Here is a 23,235-nt window from a genome sequence, read left to right as displayed (position 1 = left end):
AAACATTCTTTTTGGTTCTGCAGTCCTGAAGTGAATTAAAGAGAAGTCCAACAATGTGGTTATTTTTAGAGCAAAACTGGTTATTTTCTTTCTTCAGCTTGCTGAAAATCTGAAATATGTATTAGATTAGACAGTTGGTTCTAATTGACAAACTAAATGTCAAATTTAAATATTGGTTTTCCTTATTTTTATGGATTGTTCCAACTGTATCACAGCACCAAATGGCAATTGTATAAAATAATGTGTTCTATTTTTCCTAAAGTTAATTCATAATTCATGTTTTTGAGTGTATAGTGTAAAATGTAAGGGCAGAGAAGATGCTGCCCATATATTGTCCATTATTTGCCTGTTCAACATTGTAAAAGGACTTCTCTCCTTTTCATCTGTTTTACTCATCTGGTGTTTTCCAGAAGATAACTTACAGATTCCTTCCACATGAGCCAATTATCTTCTCCCAAATCAAAATAGATTGGCAGTGATGGAAAATATCACAAAGGGATTGGTTGGGATAGAGAGATGGGGAGAGGCAAGTGTGTATATAAATTTCTAAAAGTTATGTGTCCTAATATCTCTGCTGAGTGTTCCATTGACGGTAAATCCCTGTGGAGAAACAAAGTCACCATATATTTCCATAAATAACCTGGATTAATGAGTTGCAGGAACATCAAAATTGACTGGCACTAAATGGGGGGAGGTATGCCAGTTGCAATGGTAAAGGTTGTGGGAAGATAGCTGAGCGGAATAGGAAGATAGGCAGAGGAAGGCATTAGTCCATTGGAGAAAAAATATGAGGCAAAGACAAACTGGGGAAAGACAAATTTTATGAAGCTGAGTAGTGTTCTGGCAAAAGTGAATTGGATACAATTACTTGAAAAAAAGTCAGTGACTTATCAGTCGGAAGCATTCAAAAGCAAGTCCCCATGTCCCCACATAGAAAGAGGGTGAAACTTCCAAATCTAGTGCCCCTTCGTTCTCCAGAAACATAGCAGAGAAGATAAAGCAGAAAAAGAAATCTCATGGCGGTCACAAAAAACTTAATACTGTAGAAAACCTGGAGGAGTACAGAAAATAAGAGTGAAGGAAATTAGGAACGCAAGTAGAAGATATTGACAGATAAAATCAAGGAAAACCATAAGATGTTTAATCAGTATATTAAGAGCAAAAGGAAACCAATTAAAGGGTAACATCTGTCAAAGATGTACACAGTAATTTATTTGTGGATGCAGAAGATGTGGGCACAGTTCTTATAAAGTAGATTGTTTCTGTCTTCACCGAGGAGAGTGATAGTGCAGACATTCTAGTTAAAAGAGGAGGATTGTGAAATATTAGATACCGCAAGCGCAATGAGAGAGGAAGTACTGAAGGGACTGTCATCGTTGAAGGTGGATGTCACCAGGGCCAGATGGTTTATATCCTAGGCTGTTAAAATAAGTCAGGGAAGAAATAGCAGATGCTCTAACGATCATTTTTCAATCCTCACTAGATATAGATGAGATACCAGAGGTTAGGCAACCTACAAACTTTGTCCAACTGTTTAAAAAGGTGCGAGGGATAGCCAAATAATTATAGGCCATTTAGTCTGACTTTAGTAGTGGACAAATTATTAAAATTAATTCCGAGGGGAAGGATAAACTATCACATAGAAAGGAACGGATTAATCAAATGACAATGTAATTTTGTTAGAGGAAGTTGGTGTCTCACTTACTAAAATAATTCAATTAGTAACAAGGAGAGTTAATGGAGGTAGTGCAGTGGATGCAACCTACGTGAATTTTAGTAAGACATTTGACAAGGTCGACCTGCATGGCAGACAGATCAGAAAAGTAAAAGCTCATGGGATACAGGGGAATTTGGTGAGTTGGATCCAAAAGTCTCAATGACAGGAAATAAAGATTTAATGGTTGGTGTATGTTTTTGCCAATGGAAATCAGTTTCCAGTGACATTCCACAGGGTTGTGTCTTTGGGTGTTTTGTGGTATATATTAATGATTTGGATTTGAATGTGGAAGGCATGGTTGGGAAATTTTCAGATGTTACAAAAATTGGCCATGTAGTTGATAGTAAAGAGGATAGCTGTCAACTTCAGACTGATGTCAATGATTTGGTTGAGTGAACAACAAAGTGGCAAATTGATTTCAATCCAAAGAAGTGTTAGTAATGCATTTAATAAATGAGAGATTATTGAGAGGGGTAGAGAAAGTGAGAGACCTTGAAGTACACGTCCACAGGTCCCTGAAGGTGGCAGGACAGGTGAGTATGATGGTAAAGCAAGTGTATGGAATGCTTTCCTTTATTGGATGAGGTATACAATGTGAAAGCAAAGATATAATGGTAGAATTATATAAAATGCTGGTTAGGCCATAGCTTGAATTTTGTATACGATTTTGGTCGACACATGATAGGAAGGACATAATTGCTGTGAAGAGGGTATGGGTGTGTGTCTGGGTGTGAACATAATTTAATTAAACTGGGGACTGGGTATCTACAAGGATGAGGACATCAAAGAAGTGTCGGTGTGAAAAACATGCACTTGAAGTAAATATGGCTGGTTTGCATTTTGTACAAGCCATGACTAGAAATTTGCATTTGGAGAAAAAGAAGTTTTGTTGCATTAAGTTGTTAAATTTCAAAGGGCGGCAAAAAAGGATCTACAAATACGACAGAAGCCAGAGGGTAGTTGTAGAGAGTTGTTTTTCAAACTGGAGGCCTGTGACCAGCGGTGAGTCTCAGGGATCAGTGCTGGGCCAACTGTTATTTGTCATTTATATTAATGATTTGGATGAGAATATAGGCGGCATGGTTAGTAAGTTTGCAGATGACACCAAGATTGGTGGCATGGTGGATAGTGAGGAAGGTTATCTCCAATTGCAGCGGGATCTTGATCAATTGGGCCAGTGGGCTGACGAATGGCAGATGGAGTTTAATTTAGACAAATGCGAGGTAATGCATTTTGGTAGATTGAACCAAGGCAGGACTTACTCAGTTAATGGTAGGGCGTTGGGGAGAGTTACAGAACAAAGAGATCTAGGGGTACATGTTCATAGCTCCTTGAAAGTGGAGTCACAGGTGGACAGAGTGGTGAAGAAGGCATTCAGCATGCTTGGTTTCATCGGTCAGAACATTGAATACAGGAGTTGGGACGTCTTGTTAAAGTTGTACAAGACGTTGGTAAGGCCACACTTGGAATACTGTGTGCAATTCTGGTCACCCTATTATAGAAAGGATATTATTAAACTAGAAAGAGTGCAGAATAGATTTACTAGGATGCTACCGGGACTTGATGGATTGAGTTATAAGGAGAGGCTGGATAGACTGGGACTTTTTTCTCTGGGGCGGAGGGGTCACCTTATAGAGGTCTATAAAATAATGAGGGGCATAGACAAGGTAGATGGTCAATATCTTTTCCCAAAGGTAGGGGAGTCTAAAACTAGAGGGCATAGGTTTAAGGTGAGAGGGGAGAGATACAAAAGTGTCCAGAGGGGCAATTGTTTCACACAAAGGGTGGTGAATGTCTGGAACAAGCTGCCAGAGATAGTAGTAGAGGCAGGTACAATTTTATCTTTTAAAAAGCATTTAGATAGTTACATGGGTACAATGGGTATAGAGAGATATGGGCCAAATGTGGGCAATTGGGATTAGTTTAGGGGTTTTAAAAAAATGGGGGTGCATGGACAAGTTGGGCCGAAGTGCCTGTTTCCATGCTGTTACCCTCTATGACTCTAAGTGATGGAAATCATGCTTGACGAATCTATTGGAATTTTTTGAGGATGTAACTAGTAGAGCTGACTAGGGAGAAACAGTGGATGTGGTTTATTTAGTAGTCTGTTATGTGAGACCTTGTCGAAAGCCTTCGGAAAGTCTATGTCAAGTTGAAGCACATGGGATTGCAGGTAATATCTTGAGATGGATAGAAAGCTGGTTAGCAGATAAGAAGCAAAGAGTTAGCGTAAATGGGTCTTTTTCTGATTGACAGTCAGTGACTAGTGGGGTTCTGCAGGGATCTTGTGCTAGGACCCCAACTGTTCATATTATTTATTCATGATTTGGAAGAGGGAACTGAATGTGTTATCTCCAAATTTGCAGATGACACAATTGGGTGGGAGAGTGAACTGAGGTGAATGCAGAGATGCTTCAGCGTGATTTGGACAGGCTGAGTGTGTGGGCACGTCATGGCTGTGCAGTATAATGTGGATAAATATGAGGTTATCCACTTTGGTTGCAATAATAGGAATTGGGTGTAAATTAAGAGAGGTAGATACTCCACGAGACCTTGAAGTCCTCTTACATCAGTCGCTGACAGTAATCACACAGGTACAGCGGGCAGTAAAGAAGGCAAGTGGTACGTTGGCCTTCATAGCGAGATGATTTGAGTATAGGGATATGGATGTTTTGCTGCAATTGTATAGGGCATTGGTGAGGCCACACCTGGAGTATTGTGTGCAGTTTTGGTGTCCTTATCTGAGGAAGGATGTCCTTGCTATAGAGGGAGTACAGCAAAGGCTTACCAGGCTGATTCCTGGGATGGCAGATTTAAATCGGTTAGGATTATATTCACTGGAGTTTAGAAGAGTGAAAGGGGATCTCATAGAAACTTATAAAATTCTAACAGGGTTAGACAGGGTAGATTCAGAAAAAATGTTCCCAATGGTGGGGAGTTCAGAACTGGTCATAGTTTGAGGATAAGGGGTAAATCTTTTAGAACTGAGATGAGGAGAAATTTCTTCACCTAGAGGGTGCCGAATGTGTGGAGATCACTACCACAGAATGTAGTGGAGGCCAAAATGTTGTGTGATTTCAAGACGAAATTAGATATAACTCTTGGGGCTAAAGCGATTGAGGGGGGGGGATATTGAATTCAATGATCAACCATGGTCAAGATGAATGGCAGAACAGGCTCAAAGGGCCGAATGGCCTACTCCTGCTTCTAGTTTCTATGACACATACTGTTGGGTGGCACACTGACACAGTGGTTAGCACTGCTGCCTCACTGCGCCAGGGACCCGGGTTCGATTCTTGGCTTGGGTGACTGTCTGTATGGAGTTTGCACATTCTCCCCGTGTCTGTGTGGATTTCCTCCGGGTGCTCCAGTTTCCTCCCACAGTCCAAAAATGTGCGGATTAGGTTGACTGCCCATGCTAAATTGCTGCTTTGTGTTAGGGGGATGTCGGGGGTTTGGTAGGGTAAATATGTGGGTTTACGGGGATAGGGCCAGCATGGGATTGTTGTTAGTGCAGGCTCAATGGGCCGAATGGCCTCCTTCTGCACTGCAGGTATTCTATGGTCACTATCAACTGGTGTCTTCTTCCTGGTAATGCCTCTACCGATCAGAGTCCACTTGCCAAACAATCAGCACTCTCCTCTTATACAGTATAAATTGTTGTTTTTGCCTTGTGTTTGTATTCTTGCAAAGTGTCCTGATGAGTGCAAGACAAAAATCTTCAACATGCCTTTATTTTTCAGCAATACTCAAATTCTATAACTACCAAATGACTATTTACAAAGGATTACTTGATTAATACAAACTATGGATTATTTTGTTGAAGTGGGAATGAGGGGTCACAATTTTAGGGTAATCGTTGAAAAGGATTAATGTTAAGTTATAAAAATATTTATGCCGTATGCAAGTGGATTTCTGTAACGAACAGTTTTTGAAGCAATTCTCATTTAGAAAGAGGAACATTAAATTCTGCATAGAAAGCAATCAGGAGAATGGTGTTAGATTGGGGAGTCATGAAGAAAAGCAGTGCTGAGTTGAAGTTGGCTTTTAGTTGTAACTTTATCATTCCATGATTATAAGGGTTGGGCCCCAGGGACTGGCACAATTACACAACTAATCAGAACACTGTCAAGGATTCTTAATTTTTATTTTTGGAAGATGCGTTGCCTGCAGCAAGAGCTGAAAATAGCCACAATCAATCTGAAGGAAACAAATGAGCAGAATATGCAACTCCAGCAGACTTTGGCACATTATCAACAGATGTTGCAACAGGGGACAACAAGAATTGGAGAGCTGGAAGACCACCAGACAATGATAGAGAGACAGGTGACTGTTTTCAAAGAGTATATTTCCATTCCATTTATTTTTTGTAGCATAATTCGTTTGATATAACCTGAAATCCTACCCTTTCCTTAGGAAGGCACTTTTCAGGTTTTTTGCAAGGTGAGAGCATGAAAAGGCTCTAGTTCATTAATGGAAGCTTTAAATCTGAGCTCCAAAGGATAAAGTTTTCCAGTGCTTGCAATCACTTCCTACGAGATGGACACCTGCCACTCTGTACTGTTGTTTCTGTACCATACCCCATGACTGCATAGACTGAGGTGGAGTCATGAATGCAGTGGGGAGGACACAATATCTCATAGTTTTTGGTCGTGCCCATATTTCCATTCTTGCTGACAAAGAACACTGCACAATGTGTAGAATGCCAAGCACACGATTGAACATGAAAAGAACAAAGAAAAGTACAGCCGGTGCCGATCATGATGCCCTAACTAAAAACAAATCTTCTGCCCTTACTCAGTCCAGATCCCGCTATTCCCTCCCGATTCATGTACCCAACCGGATGTCTTTTCAATGTTGCTAATGTGCCTGCTTCCACCACCACCTCTGACGGTGCATTCCAGGTACCCACCCCTTTCTGTGAAAAACTTCCCCCACACATCTCCCTTAAACTTTCCCCCCTCTCGCCTTGAATCTGTGCCCCCTTGTAATTGACACGTCAACCCTTGGAAAAATCCTCTTGACTATCCACCCTGTCTCTGCCTCTCATAATTTTGTAGACCTCTATCAAGTCTCCCCTCAGCCTCCGTCTTTCCAGTGAAAACAGTCCTAATTTATTCAACCTCTCCTCATAGCCAACACCTTCGAGACCCGGCAACATCCTGGTGAACCTTCTTTGCACTCTCTCCAAAGCTTTCTGGTAGTGTGGTGACCAGAGCTGCATGCAATACTCCAAATGCAGCCTAACCAAGGTTTTATATAGCTGCAACATGATTTCCCAGCTCTTGTACTCTGTGTCCCAGCTGATGAAGGCAAGCATGCCATATGCTTTCTTAATCACCTTGGCCACCTGTGTTGCCACTTTTCGAGAACTGTGGGCCTGCACACCCAGATCTCTCTATGTTAATGTTCTTAAGAGTTCTGCCATTTACAGTATTTACTGAGAAACTATTCTGGAACCTCCTGATTTTCAACTCCAGCATGGTCAATTTTCTACATTCCTATTAATTGCACTGTGTTGGTGACCTCATCGAATATGGTGGTAGGGTTACACATGCACACGGTGAGGGATAGGGTGGAAGATATACTAGAATAATACATGGACCTATTGAAAGCGTTTGACAAGTTGGCACACAGGAGACCACGGGGGATGATCAGAATGAGAGAAGAGTAGAAAATTGGGAGAATGGAAGAGGCAAGGAATAAGGGTTAAGGGTAGTTTCTTGGAGTGATTGGAAGTAGCAGTATCTAACAAGGTCCTGTTTCGGGCAGCTTTTGTTTATTGTGTACATTCACAATTTGGATATTGTACGAGATAAAGTGGTGTCCAAATTCGCAGACAAGATTAATACCATAATTATAGAACATAGAAAAAATACAGCACAAACAGGCCCTTCGGCCCACAAGTTGCCAGCCACATTTGCAAACAGGATGGGATTCCACTCATTCAATGTTCAAATAGTCTGTAATCACAGGCCCCAGGTTTTGAAACCTACATACTATGGCACTCATAAGTGCCGAGGCTCTTTGTTGCTCCAGCTCGTCTCGAAGGGTTTCTGATTAGTGACGAGGGGTATCTGCTGAAGAGGTGGCTGGTGACATCTGTTAGGCACCTGAGGACTGAGGCAGAGGAGAGATACAACTGCTTCCATGTATCCATAAGGTCAGTGCTGGAGAGGACCATTGGGCTACTGAGGATTAGGTTCCAAGACCTGGATAAATCTGAAGTGCGCCTTACAGTATCCATCCGAGTGAATGTCATTCAATGTAGTTGTCTGCTGCAGTCTTCATAATCTTCTCTTTCCGGGAGTGAGCCTCTTACCAGGAGGATGATGTGGCTGATGTACCTGGATCAGAAGAGACCACTGACATTTACTCTGATACAGATCCTGGGCAGTCAGAAGGCGAGGACAAGCAGGCTGACATCAGGAATGTTGGGGGAGGAGTGGGGTGAGGGGGGCATTCACTGCCCTCCCACTGAACCTGTGGGTATCATCCCAATCTCAGACACCTCACAATGAATCACCCATGAGCCAAAATGCTTGACTAATAAATGTTTATACCCTGGATGTCTTTCCACAGCCATTTGAGGCTGAAACCATAGAGCAAACGGGACACTGATGTTTTCTTTCTTCACTCGTGGGACTTGGGTATCGCTGGCTGGCCAGCATTTATTGCCCATCCCTAGTTGCCCTTGAGAAGGTGGTGGTGAGCTGCCTTCTTGAATCGCTGCAGTCCATGTGCTGTGGGTTGACCCACAATGCCGCTAGGGAATTCCAGGATTTTGACCCAGTGACTGCGAAGGAACGGCGATATATTTCCAAGTCAGGATGGTGAGTGGCTTGGAGGGGAACTTGCAGGTGGTGGTGTTCCCATGTATCTGCTGCCCTTGTCCTTCTAGATGGAAGTGATTGTGGGTTTGGAAGGTGCTGTCTAAGGATCTTTGGTGAATTGCTGCAGTGCATCTTGTAGATAGTACACACTGCTGATACTGAGCGTCGTGGTAGCGAGATTGAATGTTTGTGGATGTGGTGCCAATCAAGGGGGCTGCTTTGTCCTGGATGGTGTCAAGCTTCTTGAGTGTTGTTGGAGCTGCACCCATCCAGGCAAGTGGGGAGTATTCCATCACACTCCTGACTTGTGCCTTGTAGATGGTGGATAGGTTTGGGGAGTCAGGAGGTGCATTACTCGCTGCAGCATTCCTAGCCTCTGACCTGCTCTTGTAGCCATTGTGTTTATGTGGTAAGTCCAGTTGAGTTTCTGGTCAACGGTAACCCCAAGGATGTTAACAGTGGTGGATTCAGTGATGGTAAGACCGTTGAATGTCAAGGGATGGTGATTAGCGTGGTGAAGGTGAAGGTCATTGCCTGGCATTTGTGTGGCGCAAATGTTCCTTGCCACTTGTCAGCTCAAGCCTGGATATTGTCTAGATCTTGTTGCATTTGAACATGGACTGCTTCAGTATCTGAGGAGTCGTGAACGGTGCTGAACATTGTGCAATCATTGCGAACATCCCCACTTCTGAACTTATGGTGGTGGGAAGGTCATTGAAGCAGCTGAAGATTGTTGGGCCCAAGACACTACACTGAGGGACTCCTGCAGAGATGTCCTGGAGCTGTGATGACTGACCCACCACAACCATCTTCCTGCGTACCAGGTATGACTCCAACCATTGGAGTATCTGCCCCCTGATACCCATTGATTCCAGTTTTGCTGGGGCGCTTTGATGCCACACTTGGTCGAATGTGGCCTTGATGTCAAGGGCTGTCACACTCTCGCCTCATCTCTTGCATTCAGCTCTTTTGTTCCACGTTTAAACCAAGGCTATAATGAGATCAGGAGCTGGTGACCCTGGTGAAACCCAAACTGGATGTCATTGACAGGTTCTGCTTGATAGCACTGTCAATGACCCCTTCCATCACTTTACTGATGATCGGGGGTAGGCTGATTGGGCGGGAATTGGCTGGGTTGGATTTGTCCTGCTTTTTGTGTACAAGACACACCTAGGCAATTTTTCACATTGTTGGTAGATGTCAGGTTTATAACTGTACTGGAAGAGCTTGGCTAGGGGAGCGGCAGTTCTGGAGCACAAGTCTTCAGTATTATTGCCAGAATGTTATCAGGGCCCAATGCCTTTGCAGTATCCAGTGCCTCCAACCGTTTCTTGATATCACGTGGAGTAAATGGAATTGGCTGGCGACTGCCACCTGAGATGCTAGGGACTACTGGAGGAAGCCGAGATGGATGATCCACTCGGCACTTCTGGCTGAAGATTGCTGCGAATACTTCAACCTTATCTTTTGCACTGATACGCTGGGCTCCTCCATCATTGAGGATGGGCATATTTGTGGAACCTCCTTCTCCAGTGGGTTGTTTAATTGTCCACCACCATTTGTGAGCAATAAGAATTTAATGGTGACAACAACCACATAACACAGTATCCAGCTGGATAACCTTCAGAAAATGGTGAGGGGGGAAGAAATCTAAAGCAACCTGTGCAAATTCCTGAATGTGCTTACTGTGACTTAAGCTTATGTTTGTGGGTGATGCGTCTAGTTGCCGCCCTCAGTGGCATGAGAGTCAGGTTACTGCCATCTATGCCTTATTGGCACAGATGATCTTGACCACTGTCCTCTGACCAGCAGGGCCTGTGAAGGCTCTGCCTGGAAGAGTTCGCTCCGTGACATAGCTGCGCATTCCCTCAGTGGCCACAGATTCAGAGGGTGGATGGGGATTGGCAGACAGGCAGATGAGATGCTGCCCTTGTCTGGGCAACCATTAGAAGAGGCCCCAGGGACAACAGTGCTCACACTGCAGGGACTGACAGATCTCTTTGCGTATCCTGCTGGACACCCAACATTTGCTGCCTTATGGACGACGCCAGAGATTTTTCATCATCCTCGGGCTCCATGTGATCCTTGTCTCCAACAAACTTTCGACACACAGTGTCGACACACTGGGCACTCCCTGTCTCCACCAGCTGCACCAGCGAACATGATGTGCCCGATCACTGCTGTGCAGTACCAATGCTCCCAAAATGGTTATGCCCTCTGATGTGCCAGTATCTATGCTAGTGCTCAGTGCTGAGAGGAGGTGTGCCGTGGGTGCATCCTGCGAGTTGTCATGCTCTAATGTCAAATGTGGATCATTGTCTCTTGGCTGGCTCTGGTGGGCAACTCATTTGAAGGATGAAAACAAACGTTCTGAGACTTTACCCGTATCGCAGACATTGTTTTTAATATATGCTGCCCATTGCGATTGGTTTCAGTTGCATTGGAGTGTTTCGAAGACTGGTGCATAACCGAGATCGTTCTGAGGGATAAGATGCCCATTCATCATTCTCGCCCTCATCCTGTCGCGATTCTCCCCAATTTGCTCTTGTCTTCCTCTCAGAAGAAGATCTTTACTGCGACTTCTCTCTGTTGGCACTCGAACGCCATTGCCCCCATCACATGGCTGGTGAGGATGGCCAGGTTTGCCACCCCACCACAATGGCTGCTCTCTACCAGTTGTTATGGCTACATTTCTCCTGCAAGTAAGTGCAGAGCTCCATTGGGTACTTAACTCTCTGCCATGACATACCATGCTGCCCCATCAACTCAGATCACCTTCAAGAGGCTAGAGGACATTACCACCGCTTTGGACACTTGACCCTTTCCAGCCTTGAGCATGAGCAGATGTGTGATGAGACTCCCCGAAACCCACACGCTTCGTTACAACAATGAACGGACACCCTCCATCGCAACGTCCACTCGTCACTCACCCATGCTGACCACAGTAAGCCATTGAGCCTTTTCTGACACTGGATCCAGGTGCACCAGACTAGGTCATGCCTGCTGACCTCACCAGCCACCTCTGTCCATGCCTTCTTGGCAAAGTGTGGTAGCCTCCTCCTTCCATCCATGGGCATCAAATATCCCTCCTGGCTGCGACTGCCTCAACCAGGGCTCTGAGTCAGTTGTCTGAGAAACCAGGGGCTCGATGGATGCCAGAACCTTCCTCCGGCCTGCTGTATCTGCCAGCGCTCACTATTCTGCAAGCCGTGATGTCTTAGTGGCCTTTACATGCCACCTTTAAACTTCACAATGGGCCGCCATTGGACAGGTGCCTATGCCTGCAGACATCGCTGGCCCAATGCGCCCACGATTCAATATCACGACGGATTCTCGATTGATCTCAGCGGGACTAGGATTCACTGATACTTTTGCCTGTTCAGCATGCACATAGTTTGTGAAATTCTGCCCTTAGTATTAGCGTTTGATAATTGGTTGCTGGAAGAGGAATTCAGTGATGCAGGAGCAGGGCAGACACTTGAAATTAGGATTAATCCTTATAGAGAGAGTAAACACTGACGTGGACAAAATGGATTGAATGGCCATTATATACCTCAGTAACGTGAAGTTTCATAGTTATTATGGCATCCATTCTGAATATTACAAATTCAATTATTTTTTACATTTTAATGAAATAGCAACTGAAATTTTAAAATTCATTGTGTTGTTCTACATATCGATGTATTAAATTTAAACTTTTAACTATTGTTACTGATTAATCAGTAGAAATTGTAAGTTGTCTTGATTTAGAAATGACAAAATCTCCCATTATAAGGGATAGTACAATATGCCCTTGATGGTGCTATTTATATCATTGGTTCACAGATTATGGACCTGCCCTGCAGTTATTTGGTTGATTACTTTGTAATGCAAGAGGATTAATATTTGAGAATTTTCGTAATAGCTTTAGTGATGCTTCATCTTTTAATACTGGGATAAAGTACTATTATATTTGTGAAACAGGTTTCTCAACTGGAGCAAGAATTATTTAAACAGAAGATGGCATTTACTGATGAGCTCTCAAAAGCAGAAGACAAGCTTTTGAAAGCTTATCGTGGCCAGGATTGCAAGCACCAGCAGGTGGTTGAACTTGCCAGCGCTTTGAAGTAAGTTTTTGTGGTAGAGGGGAGTGATATCTGTCTATAACAAATGTTCATGTTGTTTGGCCCTTTTTATTTCTTCCCCCAGAGTGGAAAGGACAAGATTGAGTTTTTTAAATAAATACTCTCTCTCTATTTTTATACATCATTTTCAAAATTGTCAGATAAAACCCAGTGTCTGATTTATTTTCAGCGCCATTTTGGAAAAATTAGAATGGATAGTCTGTAAACAAATGCGTTCTTTCACTGCAGAGCCGTGGGGTTTGTTTGCAGCCAGTTTAGGCTGGAAACGTCATCTATCAGAAATAGTCTTTGCAGGAAGTGAGTTTTGGGGCAGCACCAGTCCTATTCGTGCAGACATCAGCCCACAGCACGAAGACACTTGGGGCTAGATTTGGCACCCACTCAGCGAAGAATAGCAAATCTACCCGAAGTTAGGATCCCCAGAGCGTGGGATTGCTGATGTGGGAAATGAGAAAATCATGGGTTACTTTTTGAAGTTGCAAGGTTTTATTCTACAATTGATGTGAAAGTTTTTTTTTGAAAGCGTGCGATAAATCGTTGCACATTTACCAATCTAGTGGAAGTGCAACTTCCACATATATAAACATGCATATCCATATATAGCTGAACGGGGTTGTCTCTCCAGCAATCCACCAATATGGATGTTAACTGAGGAAGATCCAAACTGGAAGAGTGGACTGTGAAGTGTTACATCTGGTAACGATTAATGCATCACTTTAATGCCTTAATGGTATATATGTTTCTGATGCAACCACTGATCATGTTTTTTTTGGGTCAAGTTGCTGTAGAGTCCAGTAATAGCTCTTCCGTAAGCATTAATCAGGTTAAAGGCTAGAAATCCTGTGGCGAGAAATTTGCCTCCTGACTCCCCAGAGCCTATCCACCATTGACAAGGACGAGTCCGGAGTGTAATGGAATACTCTCCACTTGCATGGACGAGTACAGCTCCAACAACACTCAAGAAGCTTGACACCATCCAGGACAAAACAGCCAGCTTGATTGCTACCCCTTCCACAAGCATTCAATCATTCCACCATCGACAAATAGTGGCAGCCGTTTGTGCCATCTAGAAGATGCACCGCAGGAACTCACCAAGGTTCCTTAGGCAGCACCTTCTAAACCCATGACCACTAGAAGGACAACAGGAACGGGTGCTTGGGAACACCACTGCCTGGAGGTTCCCCTCCAAGTCGTCTGCCATCCTGACTTGGAAATACATCGCCGTTCCTTCACTGTCACTGGGTCAAAACCCTGGAACTCCCTCCCCAACAGCACTGTGGGTATACCTGCACCTCCGGGACTGAGGAGGTTCAAAAAGGTGGCTCACCACCACCACCTCAAAGGCAACCAGTGATGGACATTAAATGCTAACCTAGCCAACGACGCCCACATCCTGTAAATTAATTTTAAAAATCTAATTTGTTAGTCACAAGTCAGTGATAGAAAAATAAAGTGCAAAAGGGATTTGAAGATAGAATCAGAGAGTACTGCAACATAAAAAGGTCATTTAGCCAATCACTCATTCTCTTTGAATGTTATAGAGTCTGCTTCCACCACCCTTACAGGTAGTGGCTTCCATAACCTAACAACTTGCTGTATAAAAATTGTTTCCTTCTGCACCTCTTAAATCTGTTCCATCAGGACACCAAACGTTGTATCAATTGAACCAGTTTCTCCTTTTTTACTCTTATTGAAATCATTCATAATTCTGTAAATCTGTCATATCTTCTCTCCACGTAACTGAAGCTCCTCATCCCAGCAGCATTCTAATAAATCTCTTCTACCCCTTCTTTAGGGTTTAACAACCTTCCTAAAATTTGTCCAGAATTGAACACACTGTTCCAGTTGAAACCTAATCAATGTTTTATTAAAGTTTAGCACAACTTCCTTGCTTTTTAAATTCTATTCATCTATTAATAAAGCCAGTGATCCCATCGTTTATTTAAAGAACCTTCTCAACTGTTCTGCCACCTTCATAGATTTGAACCCCAGTTTCTCGGTTCTGGCACCCCTTTTTAAATTCGTGTCATTTGGTTTATGTTGCCTCTCCCCATTTAACCCAAAATGTTTCACTTCGTACTTCCTAGCATTGACTTTTATCTGCCATGTGCCTCACCATTTCACCAGTCTGACATTGTGAAGTGTGCTGTCCTCTTTTATTATATATCAATGCTTTGTGTCACTTACAAACTTTGAAATAATGCCATGTATGCTCAAATCTAGGCCACGTGCATCAATAAGGGCAGACCCCGGGAAATACCTCTGAATACCGCCCTCCGGTTGAAAAATAACCATTCACCAGCGCCATTTGCTTTCTGTTCCATAGCCAGTTTTGTATCCACACTGCCATTGTTCCCATGGGCTTTAATTTGCTAATGAGCAAACTGTGGCACTTCGTCAAAAGCCTTTCTAAAGCTCATAACACAACACCTGCATGGCTCATCAACGTCCTCTGTTACTTCATTCAGTTATTCTGTTAAGTTAATCAAACCACCGTTAGCAGTTCGGTGCTGAGTTCCATTTACTGTAACTTCCTGAATATAACATTTTTCCCCTAAAAGATTGAACTAGAAGTTAGGGTGTTATGCATGGTAACAAGTCAGTGTTTTTTTTTGCAGCCGGCCAGCTAGCCTCATGGGGAATGCAGTTGATCCAGTTTGGGATTGACTCTCTCTCCCATGCAAAGGTTTGAGATCTTTTATTTGACCGGCAAAGGAACTCATTGGGAAACAGGGGAGGCTAAATTTTTCTGCCTGCATGAGGGTTAGATAATACATCCTGTAGCGTTTCTTTCAAGATTGGCATAGTAACGGTTCTCCTTCAAGGCAAATCATCTGGAAATTGCAAGGCTTTAATCCATGAAAGAGGACGGCACGGTGGTTAGCACTGCTGCCTCACAGCGTCAGGGTCCTGGATTCGACTCCTGACTTGGGTCACTGTGCGGAGTCTGCACATCCTCCCCGTGTCTGCATGGGTTTCCTCCCACAATCCGAAAGATGTGCTGGTTAGGCGCATTGGCCATGCTAAATTCTCCCCCAGTGTACGTGAACAGGCGCTGGAGTGTAGCGACTAGGGGATTTTCACAGTAACTTCATTGCAGTGTTAATGTAAGCCTACTTGTGACACTAATAAATAAACTTAAACTCAACTGGCATCATAAGCAGTAGAATGCCATCCGGATCTTGTGTGGGATGATTCTTAATACTAATGATCCATGTATTTCAGTTGATATATTTTAATCATAAAACTTGTAAAAGGTAAGCAGTGCAGCAATTCTCTGAGAGTGTAGCACTGTTCCTCAGGCCCCGAGTTTGCGGCAGCTATCCATCACTTAAACTGGCCTGTAATGCCTCTGGGAATAATGACACTGACTGCAGCATTGCAAAAGTCTGGGGACATATTCTATATGGCGATAAAGCAATTTTCACCTTTTGTTCATGAAATCTAGGTGCATATTATATTTGAGGGAGTATTATGTTTGGAAAATTATATAATTAGTCAATTTCCAAACGACAATTTATTTTGCTCCAGATTATTGTCTCTAAAAGGTCCCCCACCACCAAGTTTAAACTGACTGGCCTGTAGTTGCTGTGTTTATCTCCCTCCCTTGTAACATTCACAACCTCATGTCCAGGAGGATTGGAAAAATGTGGCCGGAGCCTCCATAACTTCTACCCATGTCTCCCACAACAACCTAGGATTCGTCCCATCCCAATCTGGTGATTTTTCTACTTTTGAGTATCATGATTTGTATCGCCATCTTTTTCCTACAACTCCTTCATATATTTATAAAAGCAAAATACTGTGGGTGCTGGATATCTGAAATAAAAACATACAATGCAGGAAACATTCAGCACGAGAGGCAACAAATGAGTTAAATGCTGCTAACCCTGTTGAGTGCTTCCAGTATTTATGTTTCCATTTCAAGAGCATGAGGGCAATTTTTGTATGTAGTATGAATTATGATTGGGCCTCACTTAAACTCCAGTGGTGGGCCTCCGGCATTAATATTGCATGATGGCAGCTTGGCATTTTGGAGTTGGGGCAATCTGGTCGTTCTATCACTTCTTAAAGCCAGTATGCACCTCTTAAAAGGGAAGGCAAGGTTTTCATCAGTAGTATTTAAAAGCTATCAAATGGATAATGCTCCCCAACCATTGAAAGGAATGGGTTAATCAGGGATAGTTGGTATGGTTTTGTTAGGGGAGGGTTGTGCCGTACTAATTTAATTGAATTTTTTGTGGAAGTAACGAGAATTGATGAGGGTAGTGTAATGGACGTTGTGTACGTGAATTTTGGTCAGACATTTGACAAGTCAGAAAAGCAAAAGCTCATGGGCCTACAGGGGAATGTGGCGAGTTGCATTCCCCCCTGTGTCTGGGTCACTATATCTCAATCTACATTATTTGGGGAGGTGATGGCTTTTATCGCTAAACCTATTAATTCAGAACTCTGCTAATTTTCTGGGGACCAGGGTTTGTGTCTTGCCACGGCAGATGGTGGAATTTGAATTCAATAAAAAATATCTGGAATTAAGAATCTACTGATTGTCAGAAAAAACCCATCAGGTTCACTATGTGTCGCCCTTACCTGGTCTGGCCTACATGTGACTCCAGACTCACAGCAATGTAATCGACTCTCTCGACTGTTCTTTGAAATGGCCCAGCAAGCCACTCAGTTCAAGGGCATCTAGGGATGGACAATACATGCTGGCCAGCCAGCGACACCCATGTCCCACAAATGAATTTTTAAAAATTACACATCTGTCCAAAATCTAATTGCTGTTCATAGGACCTTGCCCTATACATTTTAGTTGCCATTTTATAACAGTGACTACACCTCATTGACTGTAAAGCTATTGAAACATACTTAAATAGTTTCTTTTATTAAGTTGGCATCCAACAACATTTTTAAAAATGTGATTCCAGCTTCACATTTCATTTGGAGAATGAGCCTCTGTTTTAAATTTGTTCAAAAAACAAAGCTGTCATTTGTGCCTTTAGGGTTAGGTTAGTCGCATGACTATCTATTTTTTTAACATATAAATAGCCGAAGATTTTCTGAAGTATCTTGCACTTGGGTATGCATTGTGCATTTGGGTATCTATTGAAAACTTCCAGAACTTTAATCTGGGTACTGCATATGATTTGTCATTAAGAATTATAATACCTTTCAGGTGTCAGTATCTGCATCAATCTGTTTGTCTTTGTGATCAATTCCTCGCATTCATCATTTTTTTTTCTCGCAGTGAAATAAAGACCGAGATGGATAAATGCAAAGGTGAAACTACTGCACTTGAAAAAGAACTTCTTCAACTAAGACGAGATAGTGCGAGCAAGGATATCCAGCTTAACCAGCTGGAAATGACTCTGCGTAGTACGCAGGTAGAATTGAACAAGAAGTCTGACGAAGGTAGTAAAAATCATTTTTGCCTTGTGTGCGTTAGTTTGTGTGTATGCCTTGATTTGTCCTCATTAAAAAAAGTTTTGTGATTAAATAGCAAATTTTTAAAAGGGTCTGTTGCTTTTTCAATATGCAGTACCAAATTTAAAAAACTTGAGATACTTATGAAATTGATTATTTAAGGCCACTTCAGAAAATATGTAAGAAGTAAAACATTCTACTGAACGCCATATGTAATTGCACCACTTGGAACATTTGTTTCATACTGTGGTGTGACTAAATTGTTGGCCATGGAGGAGTATCCATGACACAGTTCATCGGGCTGATGACCAGCCCGGGAATCCTTCCACTGCTGTTCCCCAAAGGGAAAAAAATGTGTACGTGAGGAAACTCTTTATTTTTTAAAACAAAAACTGACCTGAACTCTTAACAAATGAAAATCTCAATTTTCTTTCACAAGTATTTCAGCCTATCAATTAACTATTTTCAAGTGGTTCCTATAAATTTGAAGTGTAGTGACATTTGTGAACTGTTGAATGGCTAAACATAACCTTGTTTTGTAAAATATGTAAATTTTGTAAAAATTAATTCCCTGGTAGTGCTTGATCTGGAAGAAAATCTGCATCGAATTGCGACAGACCGAAGCAGTGCCGTGCAAGAAACTCAAAAGATGGAAACACAGTTGAAGAATGCACGTGGTGAATTACAAGAAGCTTTGAACCAGCTCAAGGAGCTAAGAGATGTACTTCAAAAGGCTCAGATCAGCATGGAGGAAAAAAATGACACCATTGAAGAGCTCACAAATGAACTCCGGTGAGTTACTTCATCCCCAGGAGTGAAGAAGTGAACTGCATTGTATTGATGCTATGGGAAAACCGATTTGGTCCATTCACTTAATTTTCCTATCAGTTTCTTTTTTTGATTTCTGATCCTGTTTCAACGCTTTGTAAGAGCAAATGTATTGCACATTTACATGGTATCAGCTATGTATTTTGTCATTTACAGAGTTTAATTTACATTCTAATGACCTGCTTCATTATGGCACCATTTTCAAAATGGTCAAAAAAAAATTTTTAAACTCATTTGAAACTATGAAAGATGAAATTTGTCAAAAGTTATCTTTAATGGTTTTGTCAAAATGAATCAGACCTTGCGCAATAGTTTTGAGAAATTCCAATTGTTAAATGGTGCATTTGCAACATTTAAATCTCCTTTTTGTTGTTAGTTTCAGAAATTTTCACATTTTTGATGTGGAAATATTTTACTCCATTAGCTGCATTTGATTGTAATGCTTTGATCAAATGTAAACATTTCTTAATAAAAGCAAATTACTGCAGATGCTGGAATCTGAAACCAAAAGAGAAAATGCTTTGACAAAGGGTCACCTGGACCCGAAATGTCAGCTCTTATCTCTCCTTACAGATGCTGCCAGGTCTGCTGAGATTTTCCAACATTTTCTCTTTTGGTTGTAAACATTTCTTCTTTGTGTAAAATTGGTTGAGCATGATTTTTAACTTTATTTGTTCATTTCATCAGTGTAATTATCCAATCAAATCCACAGCAGTAGAAATCTTCTTTATTTTGATCTGCCAGTGTAACAGCCTGTTTTTGGACAGAGTTTCATAGATGAAGCATGTGATCTCCTCTGTACTCTCACCAATGCCTTCACATCCTTCAAGCATGGCACTCAGAACTGAATGCAATGCTTCAGATGAAGCCTAACTAATGCCTTATTACAAGTTCAACATGACCTCCTTAATCTTGTACTCAGTGCCCCTATTAATAAAATGTAGGATACCGTATGCTTTATTAACTGCTCTCTCAACATGCCCTGCCACCTTCAATCACATATTACATCTGCACCAAAGTCCCTTTGTTCCTGCACCTCCTTTAGAGTTTATCCCTTTGTCTCTTCATGTTCTTCCTGCCAAAATAAGTCACCTCATGCTTCTCGCAAAGGACAAAGACATATCTGTGACAGACAAGTGGCAGATAAAGTTCAATACAGTGTCCTTTTGAAGTTCAAGACTATCCTCATCACAGTTGACAATGCTTCCAATCTTCATATCATCCACAAATTTTGAAATTATGCACACCATAGTCTAGGTCATTTATATCAGGAAGAGCAAAGGTCCCAACACTGACCCCTGGGAAACTCCATCTGAAAAACAACTATTTATCACTATTCTCTCTATCCTGTCACTCAGCCAATTTCTTACCCAAGTGCCTACTTTCCCTTTCGCTCAAGTCTGTTCTGTGGCACTGTATCAGGTAACTTTTCAAAGTACATATACACCACATCAACAGCATTGCCCTTGTCAACCACCTGTTACCTCCTCCAAAAAGTCCCGCAAGTTAGTTAAACATGATTTTCTCTTAATCAATCCAAGCTGGCTTTCCTTAATTATCCTGCACTGCCTAAGACTGACTATTGATTTTTGTCACAAAATATAGTTTCCAGTGCCCATATATATTCTATATATCTAAGACAGAGTGAGAGTTGAGCAAGCCGGGATGTGTTCAATGCATTGTATTATCCCTGCCTAAATTATTATTAAAAAATTGCAACCTGGTGGATGCTCTGACTAATAAACTAATTTTAGTACATTTGGGGTCCACTATTTCAGGTCTCCTTCTTTACACTGAGTTGCTGACATCAATAGAGCAACTCTCTGCAAATTAGGAAAAACCTAAAAAGGCAAATGTGTTGCTATAAAGATGGCAGCAGGAATGCAGTGAGACAGAAATTAACTTAATCCATTGGAAGTGTTTTTTGTTCAATTTTCAATATAACTCTAATATTAGTCTCACCTATATATGAAGAGTTTCTTTTTGTTATTTCAATATTTGTGCTGTTTATAACTTCTAGCGTGAGAACTTGCAGAATTATTTTTATTATCAGGTTTTATTCCATCCACTGAATAATAAAGTAGTTTATTTATTAGTTACAAGTAAGGCTTACATTAACGCTGCAGTGAAGTTACTGTGAAATTCCCCCAGTCGCCACATTCTGGTGCCTGTTCGGGTCAATGCACCTAACCAACACTTCTTTCAGACTGTGGGAGGAAACCGGAGCACCCGGAGGAAACCCACACAGACGCAGGGAGAACGTGCAAACTTTGCACGGACAGCGACCCAAACCGAGAATCTAACCCAGGTCCCTGGTGCTGTGAGGCAGCAGTGCTAACCACTATGCCACCGTGCCGCTTAATAGATTGCTTAATCGCATATCGTAACTAATAGTGCAAGGCCATACAGCGAGTTGAGCCTGTTCCATCATTTAATAAGATGATAGCCATTCTTCCACTTCCTCTCCTTATCCCCATGTCCCTTGACTGAGAATTCCATACTTCTCCGTTAGAGAATTCCAAGGATTCAGAGCATCTTGAGTGAAGAAATTTCTCTTCGTCTCAATCTGAAATGGCCTCGCCTAATTGCCCTTGAGAAGATGGCAATGAGTTGCCGCCTTTAATCACTGCAGTTCCTTTTGACGATGGTACGTTCATAGGTGCTGTTAAGTAAGGAGTTCCAGGATTTTGATCCAACAATAATGAAGGAACAGCGATCTATCTCCAAGTCAGAATTGTGTGTGACTTGGAGGGGAGCTTGCTGGTTGTAGTGTTCTTGTGCCTTTGCCCTTCTAGGTCGCAGAGCTCGCAGGTTTGGAGTTACTTGCTGCAATATACCCACCCTCCGACCTGCTGCTTTCGCCACTGCTGTTGTATTATTTCACATGAAAGTAAATTATTCTTTACAAGTCATATGAATGACGCACCTTGGCTTTATATCACTTGTATTAAAACTTGTTTTCAAGTAAATGCTTAAATCACATTCAGCTCAATAACCATGATAGGGAATCTCTTCAAACCTTGTTTTGAAAAAGAATTAGTTAGCTTGTCACTCATCCTCTCCTTAGAGGATGAATGTTTCAATCCCATGGGATAATGGAAAGAAGAAAATGTGAGAAGTTTTTTGTACTGTTCAAAAGCTTTTTGATCCAAGTTGGAATATCCATGACTAAAAGTCCTATTATGTGAGTATCTGGATGTTTTGGAACATATTTTAAATTTCAAATGGATATTTCTACTGGAGGAAAAAATGACACTGGTTTCTCTCGTGTTGTTTTATTTTCATTTAATAATGAAAATCAGCCCTTGGTATATAAGAACATACAACAGTTGCACAAATAGGAATAAGATATTTCAAAATTGATCATTTAAACACCCTTGAGGTGGAATTTAACTTTCTGATTCTTCTAAGATTGGACACAATTTTTATAGTACCCCCAAGTGAATGATATCAATGCTGGAGCATAGAATGAGTTTACACTCTGAAGACCAGGATAGAAATTTGACTTCAACAATAGCAGAAAATAGGCAATAGTAAATGATTGCCTGTTTAGCAAGCCCCCATGTCCAACACCATTTTCTTTTTCATTGAAAATCTGATGCACTGTAAAATGCAGTCTTGATTCACAGTAATTTTGTTGCAGTGTTAACGTAAGTCTACTTGTGACACTAATAAATAAACTAAGCTAAAACCCATTTTGTATTTCCGTCAAAATTAAATTTCAATATCTTTCTTCCCCTGCCCCCTTGCCCTCCCCCACACCACCACCATCTTGTGTCTATACATAAAACTCCAAGTCTGGTGTAGCAAAGTTTCTTAATTTTAATCCCAGCCCCAAATGAGAACCCTTTATTACATCATTGTGAATTTTACATTCAATGTTCAGTCACCCACACAAAGCACATCTTGTATTGGAGAACACACCATGATTTTCTTCACAATGAATTGACTTTGTTCAATCCTAAATAATGTGATGTTGGAAATCTGTCTGAACTCCATCGTGGGAAGCTTTCAGTGGCTAGATAAAAGTTTTTATTGAACCAAGTGTCATACTTTCTGTAATTAGCAACTGAAGGAAATTTTCTAGCAGCATTCATTATTGCAGTATTGTTTTAGTTCTAAAGAATTGGACCAGCCTATCACTCACAGAGCAATGTGATAATCAGTTTTAAGTGATAGGAGAAAGTTCCCATGCCAATAGACTGTAGGTGTATACAGGAAGTCCTCAGATTTATGACGCAATTGGTTCCTGAAAACCATGTTGTAAGTCAAAACATCGTATCATAGAATCATAGAAATCATAGAAACC

At 41.7% G+C, this 23,235-nt stretch overlaps 1 protein-coding gene across 6 annotated transcripts in view; it reads left to right on the top strand.

The window, feature by feature from the left end:
* Positions 1 to 23,235, top strand: part of ccdc18 (coiled-coil domain containing 18) — a 136,182-nt gene that overhangs the window by 76,820 nt on the left and 36,127 nt on the right. For all 6 annotated transcript variants that reach the window (XM_078218846.1, XM_078218850.1, XM_078218847.1 and 3 more), the window contains 4 exons: positions 5,876 to 6,043; positions 12,514 to 12,656; positions 17,923 to 18,086; positions 18,677 to 18,890. In XM_078218846.1, coding sequence (XP_078074972.1) covers positions 5,876 to 6,043; positions 12,514 to 12,656; positions 17,923 to 18,086; positions 18,677 to 18,890 — 689 coding nt within the window. The remainder of the gene's footprint in view (positions 1 to 5,875; positions 6,044 to 12,513; positions 12,657 to 17,922; positions 18,087 to 18,676; positions 18,891 to 23,235) is intronic.

Source organism: Mustelus asterias, chromosome 8 (genome assembly GCF_964213995.1).
Source record: "Mustelus asterias chromosome 8, sMusAst1.hap1.1, whole genome shotgun sequence".
In the NCBI taxonomy this organism is placed as follows: Eukaryota; Metazoa; Chordata; class Chondrichthyes; order Carcharhiniformes; family Triakidae; genus Mustelus; species Mustelus asterias.
The sequence above is the reverse complement of the archived record's forward strand: the minus strand, read 5'-3'. Positions and strand labels throughout refer to the sequence as shown.